Source organism: Marmota marmota, unplaced genomic scaffold (assembly GCF_001458135.2).
Source record: "Marmota marmota marmota unplaced genomic scaffold, marMar, whole genome shotgun sequence".
In the NCBI taxonomy this organism is placed as follows: domain Eukaryota; kingdom Metazoa; phylum Chordata; class Mammalia; order Rodentia; family Sciuridae; genus Marmota; species Marmota marmota.
Window position 1 is genome coordinate 9,235,170 of NW_025999969.1, and position 25,885 is coordinate 9,261,054.

General features: G+C 40.6%; 1 protein-coding gene across 2 annotated transcripts in view; it reads right to left on the bottom strand.

Annotated features, from left to right (window-relative positions):
• Atp13a4 (ATPase 13A4) overlaps window positions 1-25,885 on the bottom strand; it is a 139,721-nt gene that overhangs the window by 88,842 nt on the left and 24,994 nt on the right. For both annotated transcript variants that reach the window (XM_015499907.2, XM_048804093.1), the window contains exon 2: window positions 6,648-6,821. In XM_015499907.2, coding sequence (XP_015355393.1) covers window positions 6,648-6,821 — 174 coding nt within the window. The remainder of the gene's footprint in view (window positions 1-6,647; window positions 6,822-25,885) is intronic.

Sequence of the window (25,885 nt, forward strand, 5' to 3'; positions counted from 1 at the left end):
GGAAAACTTAGGTTCAAGTTCTTTGCCCACATGATTTCCTCTTCTGAACCACTCTTCATATGCCTTTCCCATCAGCTTTTAAATCTCATCTGTTTGGAACCCAGGAAGATTTTTCCAGATTTTATTGACTTGGTTAAATCCCTGTTACATAATCCTACCCTAACCGTGAACCTTTCCTAAGTAACACTTTGAAGAGTTGGATAATTTTTTTATGTGGTGGACTGATGAATTCCATGACCCTTTGTTTATAATAATAAACAAAGACATACCCCTGTCAGGAACCAGCACTGTGACTGGCATCAGTCTGCACTCATCAGGTTTATGAAGGAAAGAGAAACAGGGAGGGAACTCCTGGCTCTGACATTTACTAGGAAGTAAAATTACTTGTTCTCTCTGTATTCTCATCTGTAAAATGGACACAATCCTGACATTTTACAGGGTTTTTATGAAAACTAAATAAAATGATCAGTGACCGGCTATATTATAAACTGCAAAGTGAACAGCATTTTATTACAAGGCAGACTGCCAAAAGCACAGAAATGAAAACAGAGAATTAAAAGAGAATGCAGGAGAGATGAGGAAGTACCTCCAGGACTGGGCCAGAGAATGAATCAACGAAGACATGATAGAGAAGGTCATAAAAGTCTAAGAAATGACCTTCAAAAACTTGGAATGGAACCACCATTTGATCCAGCTATCCCACTCCTCAGTCTATACCCAAAGGATTCAAAACCACAACACTAAAGTGATACAGCCGCCTTAGTGTTTATAGCAGCTCAATTCACAATAGCTAAACTGTGGAAACAGCCTAGAGGCCCTTCAGTAGATGAATTAAAAACAAAAAACAAACAAACAAAAAACTCTGTAAGAATCCTTGGAAAACTGGGAATAGAACCACCATTTGACCCAGCTATCCCACTTCTCGGTCTATACCCAAAAGACTTAAAAACCGCATACTACAGGGACACAGCCACATCAATGTTTATAGCAGCACAACTCATAATAGCTAGACTGTGGAACCAACCCAGATGCCCTTCAGTAGATGAATGGATAAGGAAAATCTGGTATATATACAAAACGGAATATTATTCAGCATTAAAAGAGAATCAATTCATGGCATTTGCAGGTAAATGGACGGAGCTAGAGAATATAACGAAAAGTAAAATTAGCCAATCCCAAAAACCAACTGCCGAATTATTTCTCTGATTTAAGCATGCTGAGCCATAATATGCTGTGTGTGTGTGTGTGTGTGTGTGTGTGTGTGTGTGTGGAGGGGAGGATTAAATGAACTCTAGATAGGGCAAAGGGGAAAAGGGAAGGGAGGGGGCATAGGGTTAGGAAAATTAGTGGAATGTGATGGTCATCATTACCCTAAGTACATGTAAGAAGACATGAAGGATGTGACTCTACTTTGTGTACAACCAGAGATATGAAAAATTATGCTCTATGTGTGTGAGATGAATTGTAATGTATTTTGTCATCATATAAAACAAATTAAAATTTTAAAAAATTTAAAAAAAGAAACTGTATATATACACAATGGAATATTACTCAGCCTTAATAAATGAAATTATGGCATTTACAGGTAAATGGACAGAGTTAGAGAATATCATGCTAAGTAAAGTAAGCCAATTCCAAAAAACCAAAGGCCAAATATTTTATCTGATAAGTGGATGCTGATCCATAATGGGGAGGGGCAAGGGGAAAATGGAGGAACTTTGGATTGAGCAGAAGGGAGAGAGGGGAGTCAAGGAGGTATGTGTTGAGGGGTTAAGATGGTAGAATGAGATGGACATTATTACCCCTATTTATGGGTATGACTGCACAAATGGTGTGACTCTATATCATGTACAACCAGAGAAATAAAAAGTTGTGCTCCATTTGTGTAAAAAATTAAATAAATGAATAAATGCATGTCTAAGGAATGAGAAGGTTTTAATAAGTGGAGATAAATACCTGTGTTCTGCATCTGTTCTACAGAGAATGTGTGTGGGTGAGAGAGAGGAAGAGGGTTGACTCCTCACAAGAGTGTCACCCAGCAAGGACAAGGGTTTCCATCTGTTGTGTTCACAGTTATATTCCTAGTGATTTCAATAATGTCTGGTGTCTGCCTGATGCTTGGTGAATACTTATTAATGAATGAATAAGTTGGTGAAAAGACGGAGGGTAGAAAACAGTTAATGGCTAAAAGCATGGACTCCCTGCTGCCTCCATAGAAAAATGGTGCTGATGTGGGGGATGGGCTGTGAGCGACCACCCTGCTGAGGGGGTACTGAGGAGAGGCAATAGTCCCCACCCCCCACCTCACCTCCACTCCCACCCCCATCCTGTCAGACTTCAGGATGCCATTTGCATAGCTGATTTGCAGAGTTCCTAAGTTTTTAACGAAAAGCCGCCAGGCCTGACGTCTTTAATTGGAACTGAAGGAAAAAAGCTGCTCTCAGAATGAAGTGCCTTGAGTCAGGCCTCAAAAGGAATCATCACAGAGTTCTCCTTTGCACATCGTGGGTCTTTGACAATATGTGATATGCAAAGACGGTGAAGGGAAAAACGTGTGTGTGATTGCAAAAAAAGATGGGAACTACAGAAATCATCAGGAGCATTTAATTCAAACCACCGATGAATGTAAATTAGGCTATTTGCATAGAAATGTGGCATCACTACAAATATTGGTTAAAATTCAGAAATACATGAATAATGAATAAATTCTACCTTAAAGTTTATAAAATAAAAAATGTAATTACTCTTGGAAAAAAAGAAAAAAAATCTTGCACTTTATGGTGCTTAATAAGAAAGGGGAAACCAAAAATAAACTGAATATGGAAAGTTTTCAGTAAGTACATCATGCTTTTTTTTTTAATGTTAAGAAATGACTACCTAATCAGTTTCTGTGATAATGATCTGCAATCTTACCAGTGTGAGATTGATGATAAATACCAAGTACTGATTTTCTAATAACATGAAGAATAGATAAATAACACATTTTCAGGTAGGAGTCACCCAGTCCTCTCTAGTGAGACGTTGTAAGAGTCCAGCTATTCTAATATAACTCAAATAAAAAATTTTAAAATGTCATTTTAATGCAAATAACCTAGAAGCAGGCTTTTAATCTATTGGTGCTCGAAGCTTATTTTTATCTAAGTCTTGGATAGTAAGAATGTTGGAAATAATTGAGTTCTTGTCTTAATTACATAAAGACTAATTTAGAACCTCATTTATTTGAAGGGTCTCTGGCATAAAAAATCCATTTAAAATTACACACAAGCGCAGGTAATTAAAAATTAAAGTTGAAATCAAATGGAAAAGGCATGATTGAAGTGGGTTGAGACTATTCTGAGTCACTCGAAGGGCATTGAAAGGCGAGAGGGAATACATAGACTTGAAAAAGAGGCAAAGAAAGGTGTAGGATAGTGGGATGTAGCTTCCAAAGGCTCTGTGGTTTTGCTTTATTTTGATTTTTGGAGTATTTCTAGTATATGTTCATTTGCAAAAGGGACCACATGCAATCAGGAGTGATCACCTGGCTGGGACAGAAGAGGGCTGGGGATTCCCAGTCACAAGACACCTTACCCTGGAAAGGCATGCCAGGCCTGCTGGCAACAAAGGAGGACACATCAGAGCCAGCATGGCCTTTAGGCATGGACACACCTCAAGCACAGCAAGCTCTTCTTCACAGAAAGCATTTTGAGCCGCTTGAACTATTAATAACAAAATACACGCATGCGCACTGCACACAAATTTAAAATAGTCATTGATAATCCACTTCACAGTTTGCAAATGGCTTTTATATACATAATCTCACTTCATCCTCACAACAGCCCAGTAAAGAATAAGTACATTACTAGCCCCATTTTTAAAACTTTTTTGACAAATTTTTTATTTCCTAAGCTACACAGGTACATAGTTTTTCATATTTTTATTGGTGCACCATAGTTGTATAGAATGATGGGATTCGTTGTTACATATTCATATATGCTAGCTCCATTTTGTAAGTGGAGTAGCCAAGATCCTGAAAAATTAGGAACAAACCTAAAGCACCAGGACTAAAAGTCAAAATATTTGACTCCAAATTCCAGAAGGCACTATCTGCCTGTGTGCTGACACTTTTCAAATTTTTCACCCTTGGTAGATTCTTCTTTCTGCATCTTCATTTTCCGTTTAATTATTTCCCTCTCCAGTTTTTCACTGTCGTCCCTTCCCTCCCCATTTTCTTGTTCATTTCCTGTCCATGCCTTGATCCCTCCAGCAGTCTCAGAGAGCTCTGCTCAGCCAGCCAGTCGTTCTCAGAGCTGAGGAGTCTTTGATTCAGAGGTTTTGCTTCTGGTACAGCAAAAGCAGTGCCCTCCTGAGAACTAGTTGAGAGCTCATGGAAGTACCCGCAGGGTAGAGGTAAATTCATTCCATGCTACAAAGTAAAAACCTGATAGGTCCTTAGATTCACATGGAGAAGCAGCTCTAGGAAACCTTGGTCTTTCATCAACATCATGTCCCCATTCTGTATTACTCAGCCAGAAAGAAGAATGAAATCATGGCATTTGCTGGTAAATGGATGGAACTGGAGACTATCATACTAAATGAAATAAGCCAATCCTAAAAAAACAAGGGCCAAATGTTCTCTCTGATATGTGGATGCCGACTCACAATAGGCATGGGTAGGGGAGTGGGCCGGTGGAGGTTCACCATTTGGAGAGTGGAGGGGAGTGGGGGGAAGGAAGGGGGATTGGGAGTAGGAAAGACAATAGAATGAATTCAGACATAACTTTCCTATGTTCATATATGAATACAAAATCAGTGTAACTCCACACCATGTACAAGAATGGAAAGTTATATTCCAGGTATATAGGTAAAATATACATTCTACTGTTATGTATAACTAAAAACAACAAATTTAAAAATTAAAGAAAAAAACATTAAGACCCCTTCTGGGCCCCAGAAAACAAACTTCTCTACTCTGCCCCAGCAAGAAATTCAGACTGTGTCTAGGAGGGCCACTTATGACCCTTTGCTAAATCTGGATTATTTCCCTGCAGACTTTATAGATATCTAATGGCTGAGCCATGAATCAAATGTCCAAATCTCTATTCCTCTCCCAAGGACCAAGACAGCTCCTAAACAGGAACTATGATGATTTGTAGCAGTTTTCTCCGTGTGCGGTTTTTCAGAGCATTAGCAGTATCTGAGAGCCCACTGAACATGCAAACTCCCAGCCCCATCCAAATCTAGTGGACTAGAAACTCCAGGGAGTGGGCCCCAGCTATTTGTGTTAATGGGCCTCCTAGAACATCCTGATGCCAGCTGAGACTTGGGAACCATTGGCCTAAATATAACCCAGTGGGAACAACCCTAGACTAGGAGGCTAGCCCTAGACTAACTGTACACATGGTATTTAGTCTTAGGCTCCTCATTCACATATGAGCTCAGGTAAATTGTGTCACCTCCCCAGGCCCCACTTTCCCATCCAATGAAGAAGTCTTGTATGTGAGTGCCAGGCACTTTCCTTCCAAGCACATTCTAGGAGCCTTTGAAAAGTATGCTTTCATACTTCCGTGGGCTACCGCTCCCTCTCAACATCATCAACTTGAGTTGTCATCCTTACTCCACAATAATATCTTGCTTTCTTGAAGTCTTGAAGCTTATTCTTCAAGAACCTCTGGTTAAATTATAGTTCAACCTGCAAGTCAGTCCCTTAGCTGTCACCTGTATCAGGGTTACATGTCAGCTAATCTGAGACGTAGAACAGGTAGCTCTTAAAAGGAATAGGATCCAGAATGAAGGGTGGGGCTGGTCCCAGCACAGCAAGTCAGCAGACATACTTTATCCAATTCCCAGCATCATGGAAAGTTAGCCCAAGCTTGGTTAGATTTTGGATTACAACATTTTCTTTTTTTGCTAGTTATAAGTCCTGCTGCTGTCCTTCCTTCTTACAGCATTAAATAAAATGTTCATCTAGAAAGAGTGCTATAAGTAAAAAGAAGTTACACTCCCAACAGCAATTGATTTATCAGGGATTTGGTTGTCATTCTGGGTCATTTAGGTTGGTGCCTTGTTAGAATCAGTGAGTCAGTCAGAGGGGAGTGCTCCATGAGACTGTCCTTTCACTCCTTCCGCAGGAATATCCAGGTCAGCCCCTCAGCCACCTCGTGTTAGTGGGATCACTACCACATGCAGGATCAGGGAGAGCAGCAATTAACAAGTTAGGAAGTCACTTCCCTGTGGAGCCCACAGAGGGATGCTTTCTACCTCCTATCCTCCCCAGCTCCTCTCTCCCTTCCTCTAAAGTCACTCCACAGAGGGAACAGGCATGGGTACATCAGGCTTGGAATAAGAGTCAGTGTGGATTTTGTAACCTGTAACCTGACTTAACCACTTCACACCCCCTAATATCTTTAGCTATTAATGTGATTATTTTATAATATTCACAAATGTCACCATTTTAAAAAGAACATGCCACGATATAGGTCTTCTTAAACAAATCCCATCGTGTACAAATTATTGAATTCCCGGTAGATGCCAAGCCATGAACAGACCTAATCATACCGAAAGGGTTCATCTGCCACCTGCCACATGCTCATCTCCACAGCCCTCCTGCAGCACGACGTCTAGGAAGAGGGGTCACCAGCTAATTACAAAACCAGGCAGACACTTACTGTTGTCCTCAGTAGCACAATGTCTGCTTCTTGCAAGGAACACGGGACACAGCTTGCCCAGACATGCCAAGCCGGTCTCCAATAAAACACCAAGGGGAGGATTCCAAATGAGACGATGGATCCAGCCAGGCAGAGGACTTTCCTGCAGCTTTGAGTCCGATAGCCAAATATTTCCTGAAATGGAATCAAAATGACTCTCAATATTGGTTGAGCACAATATATGAACAAATACTGATTTTAGCAATGAACTGGGGGCAGAGAGGGAGTGTTGACGGGGAGGGGGGGGGGAGACAAGGAGATGAAGAGACACAGTGGAGCAGGATTCCTGACAAAGAAATTTCAGACATGATCCCAGACCTCCAAGGAAGAACCATCTAAATGCAAAAATTCGTTTCTACAATTTGGGCCCTCAGCTGCCCTGGCCCAAGCACTATACCACTATGCCAGGCGTTCAGATATATGGGTTGTTGAAGTCTCCCAATTATCCCTATGGTCCCTGAAATATTACCCTCATTTCACAAACTATGGGACTGAGCTCAGAATGGCTAAATGGGACAAAGTGTCCAAGGCCTCACAGCCAGTTCCACTGCTAAGATTCAAACCCAATTCTGTCAGCAGGCGAACCTTGAGTTTGATTCATAGCTACAGCAGACAGGTCCACAAGCCTTGTGGCAGGAAAGCTAGCCATGACAGTGAACCAGTGATCCTGTTGGCTAGAACCAGCAAACCCCCCAGGCCGGGGAAAGGGCAACCAGGCTGTGAGGTTTGGAACCAGGATTCAGTGAAAGAATCTGATCACAAGAGGGTTAACAGCCAACTTGCTTTTGGGAGTTTGGTCACATATGTCCCCATGTTCCTCCCATGTTAAGTAACAAAAGGAATTTGACAGCAGAAGGGATAATACATAGAGAATCTGTAGTTCACATCAGCTTGTGTTATTGAGCACCATTATGAGACATGAGAGGATGTTATTAGATCCTAGACAATAGAAATTTGAACAAGATAAGAGATTCACCTCTCATACATGTCTAATCTAGACAAAATTCTTTCCAAGAAAAGTCTGGAGCAGAATAGAAAACTACCCTTTGAAGTTTATGGCCTTAGTCTCACAACTACTTTTCACAAAATCGTAGGTATTCTTTTTACTGGTTATAAAACTGAGAAGGAGTAGAATGTTCTGGTTAAAAGCACATTCTCTGGACCAAGACACTTTGGGTTCAGAGACTAGCTCTGCCTCTTATTGGTTATGTGAACTTACACTAAGTTATTTAATCTCTTTCCTCCTCAGTTTTTTATCAATAAAATGTGGGTAGTGATAATATCTAGGGAACCAGAGAGCTGAAATAAAACTTTGCAACCTCCGCTTCCTGTCTCACCTGATCAAGAATACATTATCTGGAAAGGTTCTGTGATCCCAAGCTGAAAGCTATTTTCAAGTGTAATTATTAGATTCCCTCCTACGATTGGCAGCACAGACAGGCACTGAATGACATCCTTAGGTATTGTCCACATTTGGCCTGACTCTTATAGAATGTTTGCATTAACTCAGAAATCAAAGCTTTGACTTATTTGCAGAGTAGACTGTCTACCCTAACATGAACGCTCCTCTGGACCAAGCTCCAGTTTTTGCTTTCCTGGTGCCACAACTGGAAAGGCTCCCCACATCACATCCCTGGCAATGCTCTGTTTGTCCCATATGGAGTAAGTTACCATCATAGTTTCCCTCCCTGTCCTGAATCCTTCCACCCACATCTCCAGTGTGCTGTTCCATTGTACACTTTGTCCTTGATAAATTTCTAGCCCCAGCCTCATCATTTTATCACCATATATATATATATATATATATATATATATATATATATATACACACACACACACACACATACACACACATACATATATGTATATATGAAAACTTTTATACTGCCAGTTAGTTGAGCCCCCATGTCATCTGCCTGAGCTACCCTGTTCTGTAGCACAAACCTCTCAGTTAGCATGCGTTTATTTATGGGTTGTGCAACAAGAGTCCTCAATACTTTCCAAAATATCTTCATGCTCATTATTAAGATAACATAGGCAGGAATCACTGTCTTCATTCTCCAGTTTAAAAAACTCAAGTTTCAAGTTACTATATACAATAACAGTTATTATTAGTAACTAATTATTACTGATAGCGATGCTAGCAACTAACATTTATTGGGCACTTAAAAGTCCTTCACTAAGTACTTTACACATCATCCTCTGTTTAAGAAAGAGGAAATAAGTTTCCCAAGACACAAAGCTCCTAAGTAACTCCAAACTAGGCCTCCACTGTAGACCTCTGAAGCACATGGAAGACAATGTGGGCTGGCTATTTCTACTCTCAAGCTCTTCTACATTCTATCTTTAATTTTCAGTTTAATTTAACTGATGTTTATTGGGTCTGCCAAATAGCAGGCATGTGCGTGACCCAGAGATAAATGAGACAATGTCTCTAGCCTCAAGGAGCTCATTAGTTTAGAGGGGAGGGAAGACACAAATAGAAAGATTAAACACAGAGCAATAAAAGGTTTTTACAGAAAGGTGACCATATAAATTGTCCTAGGAATGAGGTGCTACTAATAACACTGGAATGATGGGAGTAGACAAAGGTGTCCCTGGCAAGCGCAGCAAATCGGCCCCTGTAATACCACAATGCTACTCTAGAAGCTTCCCTACTGTCAGCCTGCTGGACACTATCACTCCATTTAGTGGCTCTGTGATCCATAATACTAAAATTATTAAATTTTCTGTAGAAACGATGAAAAAAATGTGGACAAGGCATGGACAATTATTGCTTCTTGAAGTGAGTTGAGTTGTAATGACTCAAAGTGAATTGCATTCCAGGAATTATTAACAGATATTGGGTTTAAAATTACAAAAATTGACATGGTGCTATTACCATCTCATAGAAATTTATTTCCTATATTCATGGAGTGCCTTCCATGTCCCTGAATATGCTTGAGGTAACTCTCCCTGCCACCCTGCATTCCACCTACTCTCACCTCCCACAAAAAAAAGGGGGAATCAGTGAGCCAAAAAAAAAAAAAGAAAATTAGGAAATTTTCAAAAGACTATTACACAAATAATTACACTCACGGCAGGCTGTGTGCATTATAGAACAGCACAGTGTTCCTGTCTTCATCCTTTGCTTACCCACACATTCTTCTCCTTCCTCAGTCCCTAGATATTCAGGTCTTTTGCATCTATAAGTGCTTAAACTTTGGCTTCCAGCTATCCAGGCCTTCTCCTCACAGGAAGCCAAACTTTGGTCCCAAAGCAATGGTTTAAACTTCCTCAGCGAGTAGGTCAACAGAGAGGCCAAACCTATGGACTCTCTCTTTATAAAAATATGCACACCTCTCCATCGATTTTCAGGGGTGTTCCCAGTTCTTCAATAGGCCCTGCTCTGGAGGGCTCATGAGGTTGAATCTAGTTAATCTTTCAGAATTTACCCTCAGCACTTTAATTTAGGGTTTGACATGAGGTGAGCACTTGGTGATACGTGAAGTGTAGACATAAGAACATGGAAATGAAACAGGACACAGGTCAGTGGCTGTCTCCAAAGAAGTCTTTCCAGTGTGATGTCATCACGTGGGGACTACCAAATCCTGAGAGTGACTCTCAGACTTCTAGTCCCAGAAACTGCTGAAAGAATCATTGTCCACAGGAAAGACGCAAGGTGAGCAGATTTCAGAGACCAGGGCACACAGAGGGAGGAACAGATGAAATTATCACACCAACCAGATCAACGTGGGGGTTGTATTATGATCACATTCCCTCCCCAACAGCACCATCCACAGTCATGGTTGTCCTGACAGTGGAGCTATATGTCAGCACAGTGCTTAAAATGGGCTCTGGAATCTTCTCTGACCATCTCACATCCTGATTGATAGGCGCCCTCTTTAAACACATTAATTTGTTCAATCAAATTACAGTCAAATTTTGTTGGCCTGGGAGCCATTTAGTCTCTTGAAGACATTTTACATTTCTCTACAGGCTTTATTTAATATTTGAAGGTTTTAAAAGACTCCATTTTTAAAAGTTGACTTCCCTGAAGATAATTTCTTTTCCCTTATTTCGAAATGTTAGGTGTGAAAAGAATACTTTGCTGTAATTTCCATGCATTACAACACAAATCTGTCAAATGAATGCGATTTACCTTGCTGCTTACCTCCACTCTGATACCTATTAAAATTTCTGCTTCAGTAGTTTCTTGTTTGCCACTCTTTAGTACAAAGGAGAATTTCCCAAGCTTCTAAGTTAATGTGACTTTGAGATTCTCATACTGAACAACCTAATCCACAAATCTGGAGGCACACAAAGAATAACCTGCAGATAGGTTTCTCATTGACCTGCTAAGTATTTCTTAAATTTTTAAATTGGTCCCCTAGCTATTTTCACACAAAAATAGCCATTTCTGTTTTTTTCTTCCAAACAAATCAGAAATTGTGGCCATATTTCCCCCATGTTCTTGTACTGTAAGAATCAGGCAGAGAAGACAAAAAGACACCTTCCAAATAACCCAGGAAGGAGCTTGAACTCCACCCAGTGAGAGGATACTGTCACAATCCATATCCACACAAGGGATTGAACGCCATGCTTCACGCACGTGGACCACAGCGGCACCCAGTGGCGTGGATGACTCTGTGAACGGCAGGTGGACACGGTGCCAAGTATTGCAATAACATCACGACCACTTCATAAAGTTAAAAGCAAATTCAATTTAAAGTACTTTTTAAGGATACAGTTAGATAAAATAAAACCATACAGAAAGGGAAATAAGAATATGAAGAAGACACAATAGAAGATAATGGCCACCTCTACTAGGGCCAGGCAGAGGCATGACAGGTTGGACAATTAGATGTAGGTTATTTTCAGGATCCCAGTTTTCATCTGGGTGGTGGGTTCGTCACATTATTCTGAAGAACTAATGGAATAATTAAGCTAATGCCACATAACCTGGACAGATAACCAGAGTGCGTCACAGACCCAAGATTATGGATTATCTAATTGGGAATATCTGAAGTCATGAAAGAAAAGAAAGAAATAACCAGCTGGGGTGAGGAAGAGGTGCCCGTGGTAAGGAGCACGTGCTCTCCTGATTCCTGTTGTCCTTGCCACACTTTATCCTCCCCCTGCCATTAACCACATGTCAGGTTCCATCTCTCATCTCGTCCATTCTGCCCACTCATTAGAGTTACAACCTCTCCCTGGAAGGCAGCGCTTCCCCTACAAAGGTGAGCTTGTCTCCCAGGGGACACTTAGCAATATCTGGAGCATTTTTGGGGGGCAGGTGTCACTCTCAATGAGGTGAAAATTGCTTCTGGCATCTGGTGGGTACAGGCCAAGAATGCCCCTACACATTCCACAAAGCAGGGGAAGGGCCTAGGAAAAATTCACCTGGCCCCAAAGAATGCCCAGGTTGAAAATCCTTGCTTCAAACATTTTGTTTTTCCCCACCTAACTTAAGTAGACCTCTAAGTCCTGGGGCCTACAGTAGCCTCCTCAGTGCCAGAGAACTTGGGACATTTTGATTTTGAAATCTGCAGAGAAAAAGGACTCACGCTTAATACCCACTGCTACGGTTGTTTGACACCCCCAAGTGTTCATGTTTTGGGAGCAGAACCCCCAGGAGGGCAGTAGTGGGAGGTGGTGAGACCGTTGAGAGGGGAGGCTAGTGGGAGGTCCTTAGGGCTTTGGGTGGGGCACACCCATGGAATAGAGTCTCCTGGAGTGAGTTCTGGAGTTCTGAGTCTGACCCTGGAGTTGTTCTCTGGCTTCCTGTATCTAGATGTTCATGAGCCCTTTCTCCTTGCACACTCCTGCCATCTGCCATGGGGCCCTCACCAGGGTCTGTGCCATGCTATTTGGACTTTGAGCCTCCAAAACTGTGAGTTAAATAAACCATTTTTTCTTCATAAATAGCCTGCCTCTGAGGTAAATGGATGGCGGTGGAGAAGATAATGCTAAGTGAAGTCAGCCAATCCAAAAAAAAAAAAATGTCGAATGTTTTCTCTGATATAAGGGGGGGTGACTCATCGTGAGGTAGGAAGGGAGAGCATGGGAGGTTTAGATTAATTCTAGATAGGGAAGAGGGGTGGGAGGGAAAGGGAGGGGGAAGGAGATTAGCAAGGATGGTGGAATGTGATGGTCATCATTATACAAAGTACATGTATGAAGATTTGAATTTGGTGCCAACATACCTTATATACAAACAGAGATATGAAAAATTGTGGTGTATATGTGTATTAAGAATCGTAATGCAAAAGGAAAAAAAGAGTACATGTACAATGGCATAAATTGGCGTGAACATACTTTATGTATATAGATATGAAAAATTGTGCTCTGTATGTGTAATAATGATTGTAATGCATTCCACTGTTGTTGTGTATTTTAAAAATAAATAAATAAATAAATAGCCTGCCTCTGGCATTTCATTATGGTAACAAAAAGTGACTAATAACAACCACTAAGGTCAGCAGTGGTCCAGTGCAGTCTGACAATTCATTTTGCACATCAGCAAATTGAGGGGCTGAAAGAGGAAGCAATTGCCCACCTGGTCTCTTCTTCCTGCCTCCCTTCCTGACCTCATCTTGGGCCACTCTCCTTGTAACTCACTCTGCCCCAACCATAGGACTATTTACACTTCCTTGAATCCACCATGCCCTCACCCACCTTACCATCTTCCTGTGGCTGGCTACTTCTCACCTCTTTAAGCACCCTTTAAATGTTTGCTTCTCAGATCTCTTAGACAATAATCCTATGTCATTAAGCCCCTGATCTCATACGCCATTTATAATACTTTGTAACAATGTCACAATTAGCAATTTGTATATTTATTTTTGCTTGCTTTTCTGTGTTTCTTCCTTTCTTCCTCCACTAGCAACTATACTTTTAAATTCTGTCAAATTAGAGCCACTCAAGTTTGTATCCACCATGGATATTATCTGCATGCAGTAAGCACTCAATAAATACTAGATGAATTAATAAAAAAAATAAGTGACTATACTAAAGGAAGAAGGGAAGGAAAAAGAAGAAGGTTGTAGGGAGAGACACAGAGAGAAAGGAAACAAAAATTAAATTCTTTCCTTATTCCTAGCACAACTGATTCAAGTGGATTTTCTTCTTGAAATGAATAATAAAATCAGTCTCCTGGTGGGGAAGGGAGAAAACATAAGCAACCCCCAGATACTGCACTGTCCCTTGGACCATTAGGAAATGTTGAGTAGTCCCCGTCATTTTCATGACATTCAAGCTCATCTCTAAAGCCATCTTTGTTGAATGAGTGCTTGCATTTTTGCTCTTTCTTCCTCTTTATAGTCTGTCTCCATGAGACACAAAGATGGTAAAGGTAAGACTGAGTTTCACAAAACCGCTACTTTCAACAGAGCCAACCAAGGGCCTGAGCTGGAAGGAACCAACGGTTGGACACCTGCTTTAGGCTGCTGTTCAGGCCTAAAATGTGTGTTCACAGTCACTGTTGTGTGAACTGGGCTGATTTTTCAGTCTCGTACATTATTTTACAAAATACAATTACTAACAAAACCAAGAAACTCCAAGGACCTCTTGACAGCTAGGTCTCATTTTCCATTAACAATGCTCACAGCTATTGAGAGGTGACACAAGAAGGCTGTGAGGAGATCCTTAGGAACCAAGTGGCCACGCTGCTATTCTCTGCCTGGTGGCAATGTCACTTAACCCAGTTGCATTTCCCAATTTGGAACGTCATTTCTCTTTCATTCCTAAATGAGGCATGTCACTTCTCTAGTCATGGAAAAACTGGACTCCCAGTTTCTCTTGCCACAATGGCCTTACCTCATGTGATTGCTGTGAGACTCAGTGGAAGAGCACCTGTCAGGCCCCAGTGCCCAGGAAACCACCATAAACATGGTTTAGCACAGCAACCTCCAACACAAAGCCTGTGCTTCCATTCAATTAAAATTTACCTACTATAGCTCAGGCTATGAGTAAGGTATGTCTGCCAAAGATAAATTTTTCACCCTCGAAGGACTAACAGAAGAGATGATGAATTAAAAAATAACGATAATTCAGGGCAGAAAATATTAATGCCATATGAAAAGCACAAAGGAAAAAAATTAGTTTTAAATGATGAAGAGATCGTAGTGAGATGATAATTAAGAAAAGCCTTCCAGGAGAATTGCTACTTGAAATTGACTTGGAGAGAATCGGTAGAATTCCAGTAGTTGGAAAAGGAGGGGAGGAAAGGGAGCCTTGGAGTGGAGGAGCTAGTCCTCAGCAATGGTGCTGAGTCTGGAAACAGAGTACATCTAAGGACAAGTTTAACACATTGCGGGAGGTCAGTGCACCACGACATTAGTTAACCCAGTCTCACGTGGTTTGATAATGCAACTTTACAGGGGACTCTGGGGTCCCAAAATGTATAACTGTTCTAACTTATGGTTAGATAAATGAAAGCTTACTAAACTCTGGAAAATGACACCCACATCTTTCCCCACCCACAACCACAAGTGGACTTCTCTTGATTGCCCTGAATTAGTATTTCCAGGAAAAGCCAAGGGCAGAGGTTGCTGCCTATGGGCATTTCACAAGAGGTACACTCTGATTAGGGAAATAGACAGGACAGATGAGCTTGGGCCTTTAGTTTTTTATGACTAATCAGAGTTTCCTTCTCTTAGCCCAGGATGCTGTCAGCATAAACTCATTCTTATCACAATAGTTAGCTGGCAGAAAAGCAACCCATCCCAATCACTGGCACCAGACAAGGTGGTAACACCCTTCCCTGTAAATGTTCACCCAAACTTGGATTGAAGGTCATGAAAACTCACAGTTCCTGTAAATAATAACTTCTTATTATGCTCCCATCTCTTTAAATAAACATTTTCCTATATGCAGTTTTAATTCTCAAGCTTATAAAGTAGGTAATATGAGCTGCAGATCAGAATAAGGAAGATTAGGAGCAAGGAGGTTAAGAATGTACCCAGAGTCACCCAGCTGGTAGGTAACAAAGCCACATCCTTCTTAATTCAAGCTCTTCCCACCCAACAAGACTGCCTCTCATGAAGATACTCCCTCCTCCTTGCTCCCTAATATTCTCATCTGCAGGTGTCAGAGGGGGACAGCTCTTGAACACTTGCTGATTGTTCACATTTGAGCTAATGGATGTGCTGCCCGGACAAGTTCTCAGGTTCCCCTTAAACAGGTTTCCACAAGCTTCAAACTGCAGAGTGAAAAGAAAGAGGCAGGAGGAACTCCACCCAACAGCCAGACAGTAGTTTCTGCAGACAGCATTCTAATCTCTCGCTCTGGTGATCTTGGGCAAGAGGCATTTCTAGGCTCTCCTGTGATGCTGAAATTGAAACTGCTCTTGCTGGACATGTCCTTGGCAAGGTAAGAAACAGGTTTGGATTTTGTGCCCAGTGCCTGGCACAAAGCAACCAAAACCCTTGGAATTTCCAGAATAACAGTAGTGTATTTGGTTATTTGGACTGAGCCCATTTCATCCAGACCTGAGTTTACACAAAGGTATACACACATGTGTCAGGAAACCCTGAGGTTGGTTACACTTGGTGGACTCCTCAACAGCTTTAGGATGTGGGCTGGTGGCCAGAGGTGCCAACCATGTGCTTAGAGGGCTGGAACTTCAGCCCTACCCACCCTCACCTCTGGGGCAGAAAAGAGGCCAACATCAACCTTACTTTTGCAATCAAACTTCAATAAAACCCCCATATGACAGGATCAAAGAGCCACAGGGCTAATGAACACATCCAGACCAGGAGAGAATCATACCCAAATTCATGGAGACAGAAACTTCTAAGCAAGGGACACTTCCAGACCTTACCCTGTGTACCTCCTCTTCTGGCTATTCATTGGTATCCTTCATAATAAGCCAGTAATAGTAAGGAAAATGTTTTCCAAAGTCTCATGCACCATTAGCAAATCATCAAATATGAAAGGGTGAAAGGTATGGAAACCACTCCACTTTGTACCCAAATCAGACAAAAATATGGGTAACCTTGTGACCTGACACTGTGCCTGGCATCTGAAGTGGGGATAGTCTTGGGGACTGAGCCTGTAAACCTCTGGAGTCGGCACCAACTTTGGGTTGAATTGCAGGACAATCCAGAGGAAAAAAACAGCTCAACATTTGAGAGACAATAAGAGCACAAAATGGATCTGGTGCAGCCACCCCATCCGGGCAGCCTACTCACCACACGGTGCAAAGAACCAAGACAGGGAGTGAGCAAGAGAAAGGGCAGCTCGTTAAAGACCTAGGCTTAAGACCTGGAGCTGCTGCTTGTGAATCTTACCATCTGGAAGTTTCTACCCCATCTATGAAATAAGAATAAGAACTCTTACCTCACAAAACTATCCTAAGAGTGAAATGGGATAAAAAAAATTGTGAAAGTTTTATTCAAACATGAGTTGATATTTTGACAGGAAATAGACTGAAGGCTGCCTGATAAATGCTCAGGGACCCCTGGAAAGTCATTGGCCCTCCATGTGGTTCAGATCTCAGCTCCCCTCACCTCACCAGCTGCAGTATGACCCAATCACTCTAGCACACCTCCTTTTAAATCCCCATGGAGATTTTCTCTCTCTTATATTTTAGTGTGTGTGTGTGTGTGTGCGCGTGTGTGTGTGTGTGTGTGAGAGAGAGAGAGAGAGAGAGAGAGAGAGAGAGAGATGGCTAGAATGTACATTTCCAAAGAGCCGAAGAGCTTCGGCCTGTCTTGTTGATGACAGAGTTGGGGCAGGTAGCAGAGCTGTTTCTGGCACACAGTAAACCCCCTAATATTTTTTGAGTGAATGAACAACTTAGATGACACTGTAAGGATCTCAAGGTAAGGACGTAGATGGGACTATTAGTAGACTGGTGAGTGGAGAGGCCAAATATGATCATTATACATTGTTAGCACCTGATGATTGCTTAGCAAGTATCAATGAAACTCATCGTTTTTCAAAGAAAGCCAAGATCCTAAGAGAAGTCTCAAAAAAGGAGACAGAGGGAAAAAAAAGCACAGGAAGAACAATGATCTTCTTCCAAAGTCACTCTTCTGCTTTTCCACCAGTGGAGGATGTGTCTGGACATTGAATCTCACCCCCTGGTATCACTATCACTATCTGTCTGTATCCCCAGGTAGCATTAGTCATTTAACATATGATTTTAGAAAACGAAGAACTTCTCATAATCTCTGAGAAAGAAAAGGCTCAGAGATGATCAACTGATACATTCTTTTTACAACATCTTCAACAAACGCTGTCCTGACTTCCACACATGGAGTGAAGCAAACTCCTTACTGGGAAACCTGCTATATCTTCGGATAGTCCTGCTAGCAACCAACCGTGCTGTGTGCAGACACGAGGTTAGAGCCCAGAAGGCGGACTCCAAGCCCCCTCCCTTCTCTACATACATTTCTCTGTCAACCCAAACAATTCCGCTCCTATCTGTCTTATATATGGATTTTCCATTAAAAGTTTGTGATTAAACAAGGATCCGTGTAGATACAACCATTTTGAAAATCACTACGTTACCAAGCTCTCCTGATGAGATAGCCTGATATGCCACAGACCACAACTTCTACCCTTTTTAGTACATAGGGAGAGCTTTCTAACATTACTGATGAGTAATAACTTACTAAAGCTATTTTTGGGTCAGGCACACTGGTTCTCGCCCACAGTCCCCACACTTGGAGGGCTGAAGCGGGAGGATCACTTGAGCACAGGAGTTCAAGATCTGTCTCAAAACAAATAAACAAATAAGTCACTTTTGAAAGCAATTTGGTATCGTATAGTAAGAGTGAAGTGATATGTAACGTGTGACTCAGCAATTTCATTCCGGGCATATTCTCTACTGAAATACCTCCTCGTTTGTACCAGGATATGCACACGAGAGAAGTTCAAAGCTGGATACAATTCAAAGGTCCATCAACAAAGAAAGGGTGGTTTTACTGAGATATATTCTGCCATAATTAAAATTTTTTAAAAGTCAATTTTATGCAATAATAAGGATCTATCACAAGAATTTAAAAAGCAGAAGTAGCAAAACATGAAAGAATATAACTTGGTTTCAATTATATACAGTTGAAAAATATTGTTTGGGGATGCATATGTAGATGGGAAAGACATTTGAGAGGCAAGGAAATGATAATTACAGAAGTCATGTGAAAGGGTGTCTCCAGATTGGAGAAGAGCAATGGGCATGAATTATTAACTAGCATCCCAGGAGAGCCTGAAATGATAGTGGTGTTGTTCTCTGACTTAGACAATGATCACATGGGTTTTTATTTATAATTAAATTGGTTTTGCATATTTTTGCACCTTTATATAACCTTTTTAAAAATGCCACATACTCACATACTCTCAAATTATTGGAATCTATGTTTGCTCATGGGGCCCATATCAATGCTTGATGGGCATGTGAGTCCGTGCATCCACAACAATAACTCTAAGACTTATCAAGAGTTGTGGTCCAGGGCTGGGGCTGTAGCTCAGTGGTAGAGCGCTTGCAAAGCACTAGGTTCTATCCTCAGTACCACATAAAAATAAAAAGATAAAATAAAGGTACAATTAAACAATAATTTAAAAAGAGTTGTGGTCCATAAGTTTGCAATGACTAGTATCAGGGAAAAAACTGTCCTGGCTTAGATATGGGAACCTTAGATTTTCATGTGAATTTTCATCCTTTTAAACACCCGCTCCCACCCCTGGGGCCCATTTCTCCAGCTGCAATAGAAAGGGATGAATTATATGATTTTGTGATACTTGTAGCTCTTATAGCAATAGGAATGTGCTGTATATCATCCCTGTGATAGACCGCAATCCTCTCATAGGTGTACATCCAAGGTCAAAGACTCTTCCAAGGATATCCCTACCTGCATTTTAAAGCTGCCCATGTGATCTTCAACATTCAAACTCTAATTTTTTGTTTTTGTACTGGGGATTGAACTCAGAGCACTTGACCACTGAGTCACATCCCCAGCTCTATTTTGTATTTTATTTAGAGACAGAGTCTCACTGAGTTTCTTAGTGCCTTGCTTTTGCTGAGGCTGGCTTTGAACTTGTGATCCTCCTGCCTCAGCCTCCCAAGCCTCTGGGATTACAAGCCTGTGCAATTGTATCCAGCCCAAACTCTGGCATTCTTTTAGGAGAAAATAAAGGATGGTTTCTTCTGCACTGTTTGTACAAATAGGTGCTAACATGTTATGGAGACCACCTGCTTGAGAACTGTCAGAAAGTCTCTGACAAGAACATGTCACATGCAGGAAGCCCCACTGGTCCCAGGAATGGGAAGAAGCTTGCCACTGCTTGACTGCCTAGCCATCATGCCATATTAGTCAACCGAACATCAAAATAAACCAGTGTGCCAAGAGGACCTGAGTCATTTTTCTGTGTTTGGACTTGAGCATAGACATGAAGAAGAATCCTTGAAAGCCTTCAGATGGCACCATCAAGCTGAGTGAGGCATGGTTCTGGTTTTAACTGGTAGAAAAGAAGCCCCTTTATCTTCTGGAGAATTTAAATTAAATGACAAAAGTGGAAACTGGTGACATTGGAATGGGTAAAGAGGAAGTGAATGACTTGTCAATAATGGAAAATTGCAACTCTAGATAGGGCAAAGGGGAGGGAGGGAAAGGGAGGGGGCATGGGGGTAGGAAAGATGGTGGAATGAAGTGGACATCATTACTCTAAGTACATGTATGAAGACATGAATTGGTGTGACTCTACTTTGTATACAAACAGAAATGTGAAAAATTGTACTCTATATGTATAATATGAATTGCAATGCATTCTGCTGTCATATATAACAAATTATAATTTTAAAAATAAATAAATAAGAATGGAAAATTGTGGCTTGGTGCAGTGGTATGTGCCTGTAATCCCAATGGCTCTGAAAGCTGAGGCAGGAGGATGGGGAGTTCAAAGCCAGCCTCAGCAAAAGTGGGGCACTAAGCAACTCAGTGAGACCCTGTCTCCAAATAAAATACAAAATAGGGCTGGGGATGTGGCACAGTAGTCAAGTGCCCCTGAGTTCAATGCTCGGTACTCAAAAAAACAAAAGAATGGAAAATTGCTTGGGAGAATTGTGGAGCATAAAGAAGACCAGAATTTCTGCTTTTTAAAAATTCTCTACTCACCTGATCCAAGGTAATTCAGGACATTAAATGCTGGGTCAGATCATTATAATTATCTCAGAGATTACCTATACACCTTTCATTATTATAGAAGCAATACAAGTAGATTTTATAGATCAGAAAAATATTCTTTAAAAACCTTGACATTCCCACCACCTAGAGATCACCCCAATTAACAACTTAGTTCATACTCCGCTTTTCTTTTATCAAAATTAAATCACACTGTAAATGCTATTTTATAATCTGCTGTTTTATTCCAAGGCCTCTATTTTTCTAGATCAGTGAATATTTGATCTCATCCAAAACCCTTACTATATTTTAATGTCACAATGGACCCACTAGTGTCCAGTACAATTGATTTTTCCTAACTAATTTGGCACTCATGTATTTCTTATCCTATATAATGGCTAATGGATGTTCACTTCATAATTATCCATTAAGCTTTACATAGTTTTATAGTTTTGCATAGGTAGATCATATAATATTAATAGATGCATGATATATAATATATTGTACTGTATTTCACAATAAAAGACAGGGAGAAAATATCAGACACTCTCATGATTAGCATAGTACTTTTGATGGTTCTTATAATCCAGTTCTTACCATGTTTCATGAGACCCATTCACTGAAGGGCTGGCTGTTCTGCAGGGGTTCATTTGCTCATAGCTATGCTCACCCTCCAACCCCCCAACATACTGATTTCAGATGCTCCATAAAGTCAGTGGACAAGTACAATCTCTAGCTGATTTCATCATCATGACTATTGTTTGTTTGCTTATTCATTTGTTTGAGAATAATTACATTTATCCCACAGGAGAATGGCAAAAAGTAGTCCAAGTTTTTGTTGATAAGGAACTTAAATTTTGTTTTATTATTTTACATTTTGATAAAAATTTTACATGTGATTTTATGTCAATTTACGTTTGAATCTAAAGCAAACAAAAGAAGGAATTTCCTTAGTATAGTGCTTGAGATCTTTTTCATATAATGGCACTCATACAAAAATGATGATATTTGCACAGCATAGGTCAGGTGAATGAATACAGTTGTTTGAAGCTGGAGGAGACCACTATCTTAATATTCCTGCAAACTCCCTAGGGCCATCTGTGATACAGCAGTTCCATAGCCAGGCCTCATCTTGCATTTAGAGCAACACAATAACTTTCTCTTCTGTCATTTCTTTGTGTCTAATCGGAATCAAATCGGGCAAAGCTACACTTAAAATGAATATGTCACCATAACTACTCACCATTCCTCCAGATGTTCTATGCTTTCTCTCTGCTTTTATTCAAGCAGATTTTTTAAATGTTTTTTGTTTTGTTTTGTTTTTGCTTTTCAAATGTCAAGCCCCACTTTTTTGCTCTGTCTCCTGGGGTGGGGGAGATCTGCTAGCAATCTTTAAGTGTACTATTCAGATGAAGCTTTGTCCATGACACCTCCTCCATCAGAATTAATCACAAGTACCAAATCAAACATTATCTACACCCTCCCCCCTCTCTCTCTGAATCACTACCACACCATTATGCGTTCATTTGTGTGACTCAGAAATCTAGGAATTTCCATTAATATTCTCCTCCTCATTTCTCAAACATCTAATTAGTCCAAGGTCTATTGATTATCTTCCAGATATTTCTCAAGCCCTGACATTCCATTCCCTTGCTGCATCCCTGATACTACTGCCTTACTAGTTCAGCTTCTCACTGGAATCACTACAAGAGCCTCTGCGTCCAGCTCCACCTCTGTCTGAGGTTGTCCACCCCACTACAAAGTGAGCTTTCTAAATAAAGTTCTGATTTTTCACTTCCCTGTTACAGTGACCAATTGTGCCCATTTCTCCAAGACTGAGGGTTGTGAGGTTTTTGGTACTAATTCCTGGAAAGTTTGGACAAACAAATGAAGTTGACCGTGTATTTAGAACTCTTAAATCCCTTTAGGATATGTGTAAAGTTCTATTTAAACTTCCCATTTTATTTTATTTTTTGACTTTAACTCTCTGTTCTCCCTGTCCCACTCCACCACACACCACATACACCCTGCACACCAGCTCCATCAAGCTGCATTCAATTCTCCTAATGGAATGTGCTTTGTTCTTTACATCTCAGTACCCCTGGACACTGTGTCTCCTTAACCTGGAACATCCTTTTCCTTATCTTGGCTTTCCAGTAAACTCCTGTCCATCCTTCGAGATTCTTTTCAAATGGCACTTTTCCACCAAAGCCACACAGAAGCTGGCTGTAGCTTCCTCTGTGTTCTCACAGCACCTGTGTGTGCTGTTATCACAGCATAAACCTGCTGCACCACATTCTCCACCACAGATTGAGATATAGGCTTTTGTCTGCCTAATGCCTGAAACAGGGACTTGCACATAACAAGTGCTCAATAAACAAAAGAAGAAGGAAGAGAGAGGCTAGATAAATATGCTGACAGTATTTACCTTAATCACTTTGCCTCCTGTAAAGAATTTGTGTTTTTTTTTTAATTGACGTGTAATAATTGTACATATTCATGGGGTACAGTGTGACAATCAACACAGTACACAATGTGTGATGATCAGATCAGGGCAATCAGCATATCCATCACCTCAAACATTGATCATTTCTTTGTGTTGGAAATATTCAAAAGCCTAACTATTTCAACAGATATAATAAATTATAATTAACTATAGTCACCCTACTGTGCTAGAGGACACTAGAACTTAATCCTTTTTGTACCTGTAAGCCCACCCTTCTCTGTTCTCCCTCCCTCCTACTCTTCCCAGTCTCTTGTAATGATCATTCTACTCTCTAGTTTCTATGAGATCAACATTTTTTTTTTTACCAAGTGAGAACACATGGTATTTGTTTTTATGTTCTTGGCTTTTTTTCACTTATTTTTTTTCCACTTATTTCCAGTTCCATCCACATTGAAGCAAATGACAGGATTCTATTCTTTTTCATGAATAATATGAATCATATCCCACTACATATATGCATCACATTTTCTTCATCCATTTATCAGTTGATGGACACTTTGGTTGCTTCTGTTTCTTTGGCTACAGTGAATGGAGGTGCAGTCTAACATGAGAGTGCAGATGTCTCTGTGACATACTAATTTCATTTTCTTTTGATATATACCTAGGAGAGGGATCTCTGTATCATAGGATAGTTCTGTTATTAGTATTCTGAGGAACTTCCTTAGTACCAATTTACATTAGAACTTGTGTTTCAACTAGTTGAATAAAATGTACGAGTCCCCCTTAGAGAGTTAGATCTTTGAGGCAGGGACAGACCTTTATCTATTTTAAACCTGTACAGCATCCTGGATGCAGGGCCTCATTGCATTTGTTCAATTTATATAGTTTGGGTATTGTCTAAGGTTGAGAAAAGATGGCTGATGTGGAGGTCTCTGCTGGAGGATATATCAAGAGGAATTACAGGGATGTGTAGATGTGGTCCAAATGTGTGAGTTCTACCCCTTACTCACTGTGATTGCCATGCATTTACCTGTAGAGCAGCCAAAGCTTCCCCAGGGGTAACCTCTTTATCACTAAAGGAGTATAAAGGGTTGAAATCTCCCACCAAAACCAGGCACCAGAAACTGCTGAAACAGCTCTTTCCACAACTAGATAATAAATTCTCTGCTAACTGTGAGAAAATGAGCCTTTGCTTAATGTCATACAGCTGCTACCTCTAAGTCATACTATCTAGACAGATAGGCCTAAAGATGGCACTACCAACCCTGTGCATCAGGATCACATCGACATATGTTAAAATGAAGATGCCTGGGTTGCTACCCCCAGTCTCTCGGGGTAGGGCCAGAGGACCAGAACATTTCCCACTGCTTCAATTGATCCTTATCACAATGGCATCTGGGAGCTGCTGATGGATACAGCAAAGGAAAGGACACTCTTTCATTTGGACAGATGATATTTCTTTTGTGAAAGAGTTGATGTGGATCCAGTAATGCTTTCTATAAAGTCCTAACATGAGGCCCGGTAGGTGGCATGTGTTGGGCACATATTAGCCAAGACCGTTCCTATACTTGGAGTTCCTTAGTGAGAAGAACATGCCATTTTTACCTCTATGTTCAGCATGGCACTTTAGTGTCCAGAATAGGAACTTACAGAAAATAAGTCCTTGGAAAACTGAATTACACCAAACTTTGGATGGTTTTGAAAAAGACTGGAGGTAAGTCTAAGAGCAAGGTGTTATTTTTACCTATTAAATTGGCCATGATATTTGGCAAGTACTGAAAGCTGGCCAGAGGGCAGTTCCAGGGGCACTCTTAAACAAAAGTATTTGGAACCTTCTTAAGGTAGCAACAACTTTGCTCAAAGCAGTTAGTAAATTTATCAACAGCCTTCAAAATGTTCATAACTTTTTGTGTAGTAATGCAATCATTGTTTATAGGAATCAATCTTAAAGAAATAATCTGAAATGAAAAGGTATAATTCTCCAAATATTTTATATACAAGTGTAAGACACACACATACACTGCGGAGAATCAATTGCCCAACACTGGAAGAAAGACTGAGTGAATTATGGCACTTCTACAAAACGGAATACTGTTCGATCATTAAATTCATGTTTACAATACATTTTAATAGCATGAGGAAATATTTATAATGTATCAAGGTGAAAAATGCATTTATAACTTAAGTTCAGTAATATAGAAGAAATTGTATGCAGGAAAAAAGCTGGAAGAAAATATATCAGGTTTCAAACATGAAAGAATCAAGAGAGATGTTTACTTATTTCCTGATTGTTTTCTGTGCTTTTCAGAAAATTATAAGTAAAAATAAAGAAACAAAACAAAATTATTATAAATAAGTCTCACTAGACTTCCACTTCTGAAAACATACATTTAGTATTTCCTGTTTCTCCCAATAAGTTCCACTAAAATCCCAGAATGCTATGTAGGAAAAAAAAATTAAGAAGATGACCCTAGTAGAGAGAAGAAAGAGTGACCTTAGAAATTAAGCAATGAATGACATAGTGGTCAGTTCCTGGGGTTTCTCTTCTGCCTTACATATACCATGCTCAGAGCTGAAGAAGATGGCAAATCAGAAACAGAACGGGGGGGGGGGGGCAAGGGGGCAGGGGGGGGAAGGGGAGGGGGGAG